The 12,574-nt window shown below is 47.9% G+C and overlaps 1 protein-coding gene across 7 annotated transcripts in view; it reads left to right on the forward strand.

The window, feature by feature from the left end:
* Positions 1–12,574, forward strand: part of ITSN2 (intersectin 2) — a 398,370-nt gene that overhangs the window by 330,882 nt on the left and 54,914 nt on the right. For all 7 annotated transcript variants that reach the window (XM_063915271.1, XM_063915270.1, XM_063915272.1 and 4 more), the window contains one exon: positions 8,391–8,512. In XM_063915271.1, the coding sequence (XP_063771341.1) occupies positions 8,391–8,512 (122 nt within the window). The remainder of the gene's footprint in view (positions 1–8,390; positions 8,513–12,574) is intronic.

A 12,574-nucleotide genomic window follows, 5' to 3' on the forward strand; every position in this document is an offset into this window, starting at 1 on the left:
ATACTGTTAACTGGGTTTAGATCACAAGTTGTACGGTGTGATTGGTGTGGCTGGTATGAGTCTTACCCGGGATTCAAAATGCCTCCCTTATTGTGTATGCTCGTCCGGGCACAGTACCTAACTGGAGTCTGGAGGAGGGTCATAGGGGGAGGAGCCAGTGCACACCACCTGACCTAGTAAAGCTTTACTTTTTTGTGCCCTGTCTCCTGCGGAGCCGCTATTCCCCATGGTCCTTTCAGGAACCCCAGCATCCACTACGGACTCCGAGAAATAGAATTATCGGTAAGTAAATTCTTATTTTATACTCCTTATCGAGGTCTACAGAACCTAATGGCAAATTTTACAATGATTATTTTGAAGCCTCCTTCCAGCAGTTGCTTTATATTATTTTTAAACTACCAGAATACACAGTGCGTCTCCTCTCCCACATACATAAGTCATGATTCTATTAGTGTCTGCGTGGAAAAGGCACTGACAGACGGAATAATTGTCCCTATCCAGTCTAACAATGTCTTATGGGATTACTCCCGAGCGCTCCATAGTGTCACGCCTGGCATTCTTTGTGTCATGTACAAGTAGCACTAATTACAATGTGTCTTCCTGTTGTATAGCGCACAGGAGGATAGATTATGTAACGTGTTCTGCATAAGAGAATGAAAGTACACCTGTCACCTGCACACAGCGGAGAGAACCATTGTACAGCCTAAACTAACATTCACGAGGCTGCAGCCTATCTGCTTGCTAGGAACCAGTGACATCACTGAGGAATGGGACACACTCATGGATAGACCTTTCCGAGCTCTCGCCTGCTAGCCAAGGCATATACAGTGTGTTCATAAATTACCCCTCCACTGTGTGTAGGTGACCATTTCAGTACAATATGTACAGTACATTCCTCAAGTCAAGTATGTTCAGATATCATACGGGTTATAAATAGCACTTCACTTGTGAGATCAATATGGTTTTATGCCACAAACCAGATTGCACTGAGATGTTGTTATTATACCATTATTAGTTGTATACTGGAACATAACAAATGTGTTGCCAAAACCAGACCATAAATAGTAAAATAATACATTCCAAGGTCGCTGCACATATGGCCACAAGCTTAAAAAGTTTGATAACCTCAGATGTTAAGGGGACAGGAGGATGTCTTGGATGATTTATATGGTGGTCTGGGTGTAGGGTAACAGGATTAGGAGGTTTCCCCAATATCCTCCTAATATCAGAAAGTAAGAAGTAATGTGTAAAATGTGTACTTTAAAGCAGATCTGTCCTCTAGCATTGCTTGTTTGTTTTATTCCATAGTGCCATAGAGAGGGTTTTATTTGCCCCACATAGCAGTACTGCTGTGACTGCCCAGGTGCGGGCATTCTGCACTCTGGGGCCAATGTATATGCGGACTTGTGCTGCAGCTGGGCCACCCCCATTTGTATACTTTGTTTCATAGCCATCACAATTGTTAGTGCACACTTACACCAGCCAAATCCTTGGCGCAAAAGACACGTCAGAAATATGGTGCTTCTTTCTCTAACGTCACAGGGGATACTGAGATGGTCTTAGTACCATGGGGTATAGATGGGGTCCATTGAAGCCTTGGCACTTTAAATTCCTTCAGAGTGTGCTGGCTCCTCCCATCTATGCCCATCCTGCAGACTCAGTCTAGAAAAATGTGCCCAAGGAGCCGGGTGCATTCTCTGGAGCGCCAAAGAGTTTTCTTCAAAGTTTATTTTCAGGCAGCACTGGTTGGCACCAGTCTGTATGCGTTGTGGGACTTAGTGGGGGGGACCAGACCAACCTCTTGAAGTGTTAATGTCCATATCCCCGCTAACAGGACATAGCTCCTGAGGTGTTGTTTCGCACTCCAACAGCATGCCCCCACCCCTAACAGAGCTGAAGACGCTGGTGTGGCGAGTACAGGAACCGGGGTCTCGGACAGCGGATCCCCTGTTCACATGGTGGCATAAGGGCGCGGCAGGCACTCTGCGCTGCAAGGTGAGGTGCCCGCTGCATATACCCACACTGGCGCTGACACAAAGGGTTTTAACCCCATTTTCTGTAAATTGGAGAGACTTGCCAATATAATAAAGTGCAGGGACCGTGCGCCATTAAGGGGGCGGGGCTTCCCTGAGAGTGGGACCAGCGGCTCAGAGGCGCCATTTCCTGCTGCATCACACTACAGGCTGCATGCAAGGAAGCGCTGATCCTCCAAGGATTTTCTAAAGCATTGTAGAAGGGGGTGAGCAATATATTGTCTGTAAAAAAAACCTGGTTACCTTATCTAAGGTTCTAGTTTCTGCCCGGCAAAGCACTGCTTTAGCTGATTGAGGCAGGAGTGTGCTGGTTTCTCGGTCTCACTCCACCCAGGCTGGAAACTGTGTATATGTCACTGCTCCTGTGTGTGTTCTGCTGTATAAACATGTCTGGCAAGAAAGTTATATGTCAGTCCTGTAGCACAAGGTTTCCCCCACTCCAGGGGGGTCTCTGTCGCTCGCCACAGGTTACTACTATTCCAAATAGTTTGTGACATGGACCCAGGGGCTTATGGGAAAGATCCTCTCCACGAAGGAAAACTAGATGCTACCGGTCTCTGCATACCCTCCAACATTTTACACCTAAAAATCGGTACAAATTCAAAAAGGGGGGGTTGCCATGGGGAAAGGGGGTGTGGCCACACCCCTTTTTTTATACTTTCAATGGAAGTTTGGAGAGCTAAAAATCGGTACAGACCATTAAAAAAAAGGTACTGTACCTGCTAAAAAGGTACAGTTGAAGGGTATGGTCTCTGTTGTGTACTCAGTGCAGTCTCCCTTCACAGGGAAGTAACACGCTGGAACCAGAATGGCTGGATAATCAGGAGAAAGTCATGCAGCACAATGTTTTCTGGGGGGTTTCTCTGTTATGTGCACAGTGCAGCCCCCTTCACAAGGAAGCAGCACTCAAAAGCCAGCATGGCTGGACTAGATGAGAGAGATGTTTACTTATCATCTGTACTGGATACTACCAGGCAAGAGAGGCAAGATTTTAAAAGAAGTCTATAGGGGGGTACTCACGGAGAGATCCATGCTTAAAATCTAAGCAATCTGACTAGATTGCTTAGATTTTAAGCACAGATCACTCGTGTGTACCCCCCACAGCGATAGCGATGCGCGGCCCCTCGCATCGCTATTGCCGGTGCTAGATTGAGCCTGCATGCAGGCCAATCTAGCACGTCGCTCATTTCACCCGCTGGGTGAAATGAGCGGCCCCCTGTCCTCCCCCGCATCGCTCAGCACACATCTCTCCCATGTATACCAGCCTTATGGCTGATTTTATGTTAAGAATTCAGACCGTAGACCAGCCTCTCCGTCCCCTATACTTATTTCACAAAAAGGGGTGGTATTCATGTGACCGGCGGTCGGGTGACCGACAGTCACATGACCTCCACCATCCCGACCGCTCACTATCCCAATGGTCGGCTTGCCGACCAACAGGGACTATTTCCACTCGTGGGTGTCCACGACACCCATAGAGTGGGAATAGAACCCGTGGTGACCGCAGGTCGCCACCGAGCCCGCAGCGTGGTGAGCGCAGCGAGCCCGCAAGGGGCTTGCTGCATTCGCCCCTCCCCGCCGGGATCCCTGCGTCGGTAAGCTGACCGCCGGTCAGCCGTACTACACCCCACAAAAAGTACATTACCCCAGGTTCTAGTCTGTATCTGATGACAAGATGCAAGATCTGGAAGAGGGGGAGGTGTATGTAGTTATCGGGGACGGTACTGTCTCAGGGAGTGGAAGCTCTTATCTACTCTATTCGAGATGTCCTGCATATCCCTGATAAGGAGACAGACACAGTAAAGGTAGTGTTTTTAATGTAAAAAACGAAATCTCCTGCTACTTTCCTATCTCAGAGGAATTAAACACACTCTTTAGAGTAATGTGGGTTAATCCTGACATGAAATTTCAGATCCCTATGATGTTGCTGACGTCCTTTCCTTTTCCCCCTGAGGATAGGAAGGTGTGGAAAAATCCACCTGCAGTGGATACTTCAATGTCCTGGCTGTCACGTAAGATTGTGCTGCCTGTACCTGGAGCTATCTCCTTAACAGACCCTGCTGATCATAAAATTGAGACTACTCTCAAATCCATTTGCACAGCAGTGGGAGTTGCTCAGTGACCCACAATTGCATGTGTATGTTTACAAGGGCCATTGTTAAATGGACGGGTAATATACTAAAAGGTTTTGACACGATGCCTCAGGATGAGATTATCACACTCCTGCGACATGTACCGGATTCTGCATATTTTATGTGTGTAGCATTCTAGGAAATAGGCCTGATTAATGCACGCTCAACGGCCATGGCGGTGTCAGCGCTCAGAGCGTTATGGCTGCGGCGGTGGACAGCAGACACTGTTTCCAAGAGTGGTGTAGAGAACTTTCCCTTTACGAAGGAGGTTTTTTTCGGTCATGAACTGAACAAGTGAATTTCATTTACTAAGACTTGTAAGTCCACCTATCTCCCGTCTGCAGCTCCACCGTCTGGACGTGCTTACCCAGGCCCCACTCTGCAGTCCTTTCGGGTTGACAGATTTAACGGAAAGGCCAGAGGTAACTCCTACACCGCTAGAGGACCCAGAGGTATATTGCGCAGACCAGCGGCCGCTGGTTCACAGGAGCAGTGATCAGGCTCAGCCACTTTCATGCCATCAGCATGGCGGTTGGCCCCAGATTCTGGGGGCCTTACAGGTGGGAGCTCGCCTCGAATATTTCAGGAGCAGGCTCATGCCAGGATCCCCTGGGGGAAAAAACCTACTCTCCCAGGGCTACAGGTTAGTGTTTCAAATGCTCCCACCTCACAAATTCTTCACGTCAGGCTTACCAGTTTCGCACAAAACAAGAGTAACCTTGCAAGAAGACATGCAAAAACTGTTACAGACGCAGGTCATTGTTCCAGTTCTGCCTCAACTCCAAAACAGGGGTTATCGTTCCAACCTGTTTTGTGGCACCGAAGCCGGACAGTTCAGTACGGCCGATCTTCAACCTCAAATCACTGAACCCGTTCTTCCGAGTGTTCCACTTCCAAAGATCTCAGGTCTGGAAGAAGGGGAAATCCTGGTATTTCTGGATATCAAGGATGTGTATTTTCACATCCTGATATGGCCGCCTCCTCAGGCTTACCTCAGGTTTGCACTGCAGGACGGTCACTACCAGGTCCAAGCCTTGCCTTTTAGTCTCTCAACGGCACCGAGGGTGTTCACAGAGGTGATGGCAGAGATGTCACTACAACTCCGCAAGCAGAAAGTGAACATTGTTCCATACTTGACGATCTCCTCATAACTGCTATGTCCAGAGCACAGTTGATGGAAAGCATCAGTCATTCAGTACACCGTCTTACGGATCATAAGTGGATTCTCAAGGCTTCGGTTCCTGCTAATGATTCTGGACACGGTGTCTCAGAGAGTGTTCCTTCTTATGGACAAGGCAAAGGCAATTCAGACGATGGTTCATTCCATTCTGCAGCTGAACAAAATCTCAGTACATCTTTGTATACGCCTACTGGGAAAGAGGATGGCCTCCTAACGAGGCTATTTGGTACAGAAGATTCCATACATGACCATTCCAGCTGGATCTTCTGGACTAATGGTCAGGGTCACATCTGCAAATGCGCCAGATGATATGCCTTTCACCAAAAGCCAGAATTTTCCTCTTATGGTGGTTGCAGATCTCCCACCTGGTGGGGGGTTGACACATCGGAATTCAGGATTGGATTCTGTAGACAACGGTTGCGAACCTCCGTGGTGAGGGTGCAGTGACCCAAGGCGCTTTGTTCCATGGTAGGTGGTCAGATCAAGAGACCTCCCTTCCAATGAATGTTCTGGACCTCAGGATGATTTACAATGCCCTTCTGCAGGCCTGTTTTGTACTTCAGTATCGGGCTATACAGGTACGGTCGAAAAACTACCGACTGTGGCGTACATGACACAACAAGGAGGTCCAAACAGCAGAGCTGCAATGATAGAGGTGTCTAAGATACTCTTCTGGGCTGTGCAGAATGCCAGGGCCATTTCCGCCATAGTCATTATGGGAGCAGACAATTCGGAAGCAGACTTCCTCAGCAGACACGGTCTGCACCCAGGGGAATGGGGCCTCGACCCCCAAGTGTTTCAGCGGATATTTCATCGGTGAGTCTACCCGCAACTCGCCAAGAAGCTTCTGCGTTCTTGTTCCAGGACAAGGGATCCACAGGTCGCAGCGGTGGATGTTCTGATGACGCCGTGCATTCACCAGTTTGTGAATTTGTTCCCTCCAATTCCTCTACTTCCCAGAAATCTCGAAGGACTTCATGGAAAAGAGTTCAGGCAATTCTGATTGCCCCAGACTGGTCCCGCAGGGCCTGGTATGCAGACCTCCTAGTATTGTCACTTGAAGGCCCCTGGCCTCTGCCAATTCGGGATGATTTTCTTATACAAAGGCCGTTAGTCTATCCAGACTTACCACGGCTACGTTTAATGTAATGGAAGTTGATTGGAAGGTTTTTGCCAGGAAAGAGGTTCCGGGCAAGGTTATCTTGACTATCATCCAAGCCAGGCATGTGGTCGCGTCAAAACATTGTCATCGCATATGGGAGACATGTTCTCTTGGTGTGAGGGTCGACAGTATTCTGCTGTGAATTTTCGCCTGGGATGTTTCTTGCACTTCCTGCAGGCTGTTGTGTTGGGCCTACGTTTAGGCTCTATAACCGTTCAGATCACAGCCTTGTCCTTTTCTTCCAGGAAAAAATTCTGTTCTCCCAGTAGCCCAGACGTACTTGAAGGGTGTCCTTCATATTCGACCACCCTTTGTGCCTCCCACTGTGCCGTGGGATCTCAATGTGGTTCTGACCTTTCTCGAATCTGATTGAATGAACCTTTCCACAGGGTGGACATAGAATATTTGCCGTGGAAGGCTATCATGTTGCTTCGGAATTTGGGGTCTTATCCTGTAAGAGTCCTTCTCTGCTGTTTCATGAGGATAGAGCAGAGCTCTGAACTCGCTAGACATTCTTGCCTGAGGTGGTGTCTGCATTTCATATCAATTCCCCGATAGTGGTTCCCGTGTGGTCTGACACGTCAGTTACGCCAAAGTCCCTGGACGTGGTTCAGGCTTTGAAGATTTATGTCAAGAGGACGACTCGTCACAGGAAATCTGACTCTCTTTTTGTTCTCTATGACGCTGCCAAAATTGGATGTCCTGCTTCAAAGCAGTCCATTGCTTGTTGGATCCGTCTGACCATCCAACAGGCTTACTCTACGGCAGCCCACTCCACACAGTCGGTCGGTTCTTCATGGGCGGATGCCTGTAATGTCTTGGCATTACAGTTGTGCCGAGCAGCTACTTGGTCTGGTTCTAACACATTTGTAAAGTTGGCTAAAGAGGACCTGCAGTTTGGTCACTCGATTTTGCAGGGGTTTCGGCACTCTCCCACCTGGTCTGGGAGCTTTGGAATTTACCCATGGTACTAACACCATCCCAGTATCCCCTAGGACGTTAAAGAAAACAGGAATTTAATACCGGCCGGTAATTCCTTTTCTCGTAGTCCGTAGGGGATATTGGGCGCCCGCCTCTGTGCTTCGTTTGATTTCCTGCAACCTTGTACTTGTATTTCTTGGTTGGGTCTGCTGATGTTGTCCCTTGTTTCAAGTTGTGGTTAGCATGGCTATCCTCTTGTTGTGTTGTGTGCTGGTTAGGTTCTCACCGCTTCTCTTGTCTGTTTTCCTTCTCTCAAAGTATGTCCGTCTCCTCATGCACAGTTTTCCTGACTGAGTCTGCAGGAGGGGCATAGAGGGGAGGAGCCAGCACACTTAGGAGAAATTTAAAGTGCCAAGGCTCCAATGGACCCCATCTATACCCCATGGTACTAAGACCATCCCAGTATCCCCTACGGACTACGAGAAAAATAATTACCGGTAGGTATTAAATTCCTATTTTCTGACCCTGCACAGCCCGAAATTCCGTCTGCACCACACACTTGGCCTACGTGAGAGCGGCCCATTGCAGCCCAGTTACATCCCTTTAGTGGCAGGTGGAGATGATCCTGAAACGCGTATCCCGTACTTGTGTACACTTGATTATGGCACACGTCCAGTGGTGGTCCGCTTACAGCCTTGTATACCACACTGCATATGCAGTGAATATGTTCCCTCCGTTACATGAGCGCAGTGCCGCAGCCATTATGTCCGACTTGCATCGGGTCCTCCGTTAATAACCTCTGTAAATACCATAATTGAATGATTCTTTCATATCACCTCTGTCTTTTGTAGCTTTTAAACTTTATAGCCAACTCCTGAATTATTTCCTAATATGTTTTGTATGGAAGCTCTCCCCTATGTGGATACTTTACACTGTGCTGTGCTACCTGCCCCTTCCTTTAGGGTGTGCTGACCTCCAGTCCTTGGATACCATGCAGCCTATGGAGCGGAAGAGGCAGGGGTACATACATGAGCTGATCCAGACAGAGGAGAGGTACATGGACGACCTCCAGCTTGTGATTGAGGTGAGCTTCATTGCTTTCTTTTATCCTAAAATTATAAAAAAGCAAATAGGAGATGCTAATTGCGCTTATACTTAGGTGGCAGCCCTTAGTCACACAGAAAAAACCTTCACCGTGGTTTTAATTAAGAATCATGCACCCAAAATTAGTGAGACCAGGTGGCGCAACCTTATCACAACAGAAATTGAGTGGTCAAAAATGGCTTACACAATTGATATGGTAGAGTGATTCCAGCTCCAAATCGATTAACAATATGCTCAAAAAATAACACAAAAATACAACACATAGTGTATTCCGCTTGAATGAAAGTGTGATTTTATTACTCAATGGTCCCACTCACATGGTACAGCTGATAAATTTACATGTAGTAAGCAGAATCTCATTCTGGCTGGCTTTACTTCATAAATGTGTTAACCATACCGTTCCCATAAGGAGCTTGAATAGAGAATAATAATAGTGCAATATCGTCTGTGTATTTGATTTAAAATAAATTTAATACAAGAGACACTCGCAAACAAAGGTTAAAAAACAGCACATATCAGAAGGCATCCAGGAAACTGCAGCGGACAGTGTAGAGATATAGTCACCCAAAGTCCCGGTTACTAAAGGTGTCCCAAAACTGCCGAGTACGTCCTCCGGATCCTCCGTTGATGCCGCACAAATAAGTCCCCCAGGCTTAAGCGCTTTCGGATCGTTTATCCTTCTTCAGAAGCGTCTTTTATCCTATTAATCACTGGTGTGGCAGTGATTGCTGGTGACATGTCAGATGGAGTTCGTTGTGCGATGTTGAACTGGTACTTTCGGCCAGGTGAACGCAAGTAAATGGAGCAGGCAGAACAAGAAAAGCCGTGTTGCAACGTTCCTGCTACCGACTGGTAGTACAAATGCCAGTCCCTTTGGGGTTTGCGGAGGGGCAGAGGTCTGTATACCCACCATCACATTTGCTCAGACAAGTATAAACTCCACCGTTTTTTGAGCTGGAGGTGTCCTTAAATTCATAGTTATCTTGGTGCCCCCTGCTGGAGACAGTGCGGGAACGTGCAGCACTGAGTAATTGGGACCAGGCGATGGGTGCAGTACTCTTCCCTCTTGCAGCACTTGTGGCTGGCCAGCAGAAGTTCTTAACCACTGGTGGATGACAATAAAGAGTATTCGGACAGGTTTCCAGCACTGAAGGAGAAAGGGGGGCTCAGTCAGCCGTGCAAGTGTGCCTTTAATGAGATGCAGTGAGCTTGTGTTGATGGGTTGGCTCTGTAGTCCACTATAATTTGATAGCTGAGGATTATTATTGTTATCCTTTATTTATATTGCGCCACAAGGGTTCCGCAGCGCCCAATTACAGAATACATAAACAAATAATCAATCAGGAAAACAGCAACTTACAGTTGATGACAGTATAGGACAAGTACAGGGTAAATAACCATAGTTACATCAGCAGATGACACTGGAATAAGTATCAGGTGACAGAAGACTGCTGGATGTGGTGCAGTTGAAGATTATTAAAGTAAGAAAGGATAAGCACATGAGGGAAGAGGGCCCTGCTCGTGAGAGATTACATTCTAAAGGGGAGGGGTAGACAGACAGGGGTGACACAGATGGGGTACATAGAGAGTGTAGAACAGAGGGTTAGGATGAGATTTGGCTGGGTTTGGTGAAGAAGTGGGTCTTGAGATCGTTTGAAGTTTTGTAGAGAGGGGGAGAGGTAGGGAATTCCAAAAAAAGTGGTGCAGCACGTGAAAAATCATGGAGTTGGGAGTGGGAGGAAGTAATCCGTAGGCAGGAGAGTCGGCGTGCATTAGCAGAGCGAAGAGGACGGGTGGGAGTGTAAAGGGAGATAAGGTCAGAGATGTAGATGAGAGAGGAGTGGGTGAGGGCTTTGTAAGCGAGTGTGAGAAGCTTGAAATGGATTCTGAAAGGGAAGGGGAGCCAGTGAAGGTCTAGTAAGAGAGGAGAGGTGGACGTAGTGCGTTTGGTGAGGAAGATGAGCCGGGCAGCAGCATTGAGGATAGATTGGAGTGGAGAGAGGTATTTGTCAGGAATGCCAGTCAGGAGCAGATTACAGTAGTCCAGTCTGGAGATGACCAGTGAGTGGATAAGAGTCTTAGTAGCATCCTGGGTCAGAAAGGGGCTGATCCTGGAAATATTTTTTAGATGAAAATGGCAGGTTTGTGAGAGGTGCTGAATGTGTGGTTTGAAGGAGAGGGAGGAGTCAAGGATTACTCCAAGACAGCGCACTTGGGGGCTAGAGGAGATAGTAGTGCCATCAATAGATAATGAGATTGTAGGAGGTGAGGTTATGCGGGAGGGAGGAAAGAGGATCAGCTCTGTCTTAGACATGTTAAGTTTAAGAAAGCGCTGGGACATCCAGGAAGAGGTAGCAGAGAGACAGTTGGAGATACGAGTGAGGAGAGCAGGGGAGAGGTCTGGAGAGGAAAGATAGATTTGGGTGTCATCAGCATAGAGATGATATTGGAAACCAAAAGAACTAATGAGCTTACCTAGTGAGGACGTATAGAGAGAGAAGAGAAGAGGACCAAGGACAGAACCTTGGGGTACCCCTACAGTTAGTGAAAGTGAGGGGGAGGTGGAGTCATGAGAGGAGACAGAGAAAGAACGGTCAGAAAGGTAGGAGGACAGCCAAGAGAGGGCAGTGTCACGCAGACCAATGGAGTGAAGAATTTGCAGTAGGAGAGGATGGTCCACAGTGTCAAAAGCAGCAGAGAGATCAAGTAGAATAAGTATAGAGTAGTGTCCCTTAGATTTAGCAGCATGGAGGTCATTGCATACTTTTGTAAGGGCAGTTTCAGTGGAGTGGAGAGGACGGAAGCCAGACTGGAATGGGTCAAGCAGTGAGTGTGAGGAAAGAAAGGAAGTAAGGCGATTGTAGACAATACGCTCAAGGAGTTTGGAGGCAAGGGAGGAGAGAGATGGGTCGGTAGTTGGAGAGAGTGTTTGGATCAAGTGTAGGTTTTTTAAGAATAGGAGAGATGAGTGCATGCTTGAAGGCAGAGGGGACAGATTGAGAAGGTGGGAAAGATGGGAACAAGCAGAAGGAGAGCGGTAGCGGAGGAGGCGGGAGGGGATAGGGTCAAGTGGGGAGGTGGTGAGGGGACAGGAACGAATGAGGACCATGACTTCCTCTCCAGATGCATGGGAGAAAGATGTCAGAGTAGGTGCGAGGGATGGGGAGGGTTGGTAAGGGATGGGAGAAAGCTGGTTACTGATGGTCTGGTGTGATGTGATGTCCTGACGTATGGAGTCAATTTTGGATGTGAAGTAAGTGGCAAAGTCAAGAGCAGAGAGTGAGGAAGGGAGACGAGGTGGAGGTGGGCAGAGGAGTGAGTTGAGCGTGGCAAAGAGGCGCCGGGGGTTGGAAGAGGAGATGAGGTTCTTGAAGTATGACTGTTTAGCAAGAGAAAGGGCAGCACTGAAGGATGAGAGCATAAGTTTGAAATGGAGGAAGTCTGCCTTAGAGCGTGATTTCCTCCAGTGTCGCTCAGCAGTACGTGAGCATTTTTGCAGATATCTGGTGCATTTGGTGTGCCAGGGTTGAGGTGTTAATTTGCGAGGGTGAATAGTGGTTGGTGGAGCAACAGAGTCAAGAGCAGAAGTAAGGGATGCATTGTATGTGGAAGTGGCTTGTTCAGGGCATGAGAGAGATAGAATAGGAGAGAGAAGTGAATCAAACAGGGAGGAAAGGAATGTGGTGTCAATAGCTTCAATGTTACGCTTAGTGATGGTAGCCTTAGGAGGTAGAGATGGGGAAGTCGAGAGAGATAGGTTAAAGGAGAGCAGGTGGTGGTCAGAGAGGGGAAATGGGGAGTTGGAAAAATCAGAAATATCACAGCGGTGAGTGAAGACCAGATCCAGTGAGCTCCCATTCACATGGGAGGGTGAAGAGGTCCACTGGGAGAGACCAAGTGAAGAGGTGAGGTTAAGGAGTGTAGAGGCAGGGGATTGTGTGGGGCTGTCAATAGGGATGTTGAAATCGCCTAGGATAATGGAGGGAATGTCAGAAGAGAGGAAGTGAGGAAGCCAGGAAGCAAATTTGTCGATGAATTTGGA

This window comes from Pseudophryne corroboree, chromosome 4 (genome assembly GCF_028390025.1).
Source record: "Pseudophryne corroboree isolate aPseCor3 chromosome 4, aPseCor3.hap2, whole genome shotgun sequence".
NCBI classification, from domain to species: domain Eukaryota; kingdom Metazoa; phylum Chordata; class Amphibia; order Anura; family Myobatrachidae; genus Pseudophryne; species Pseudophryne corroboree.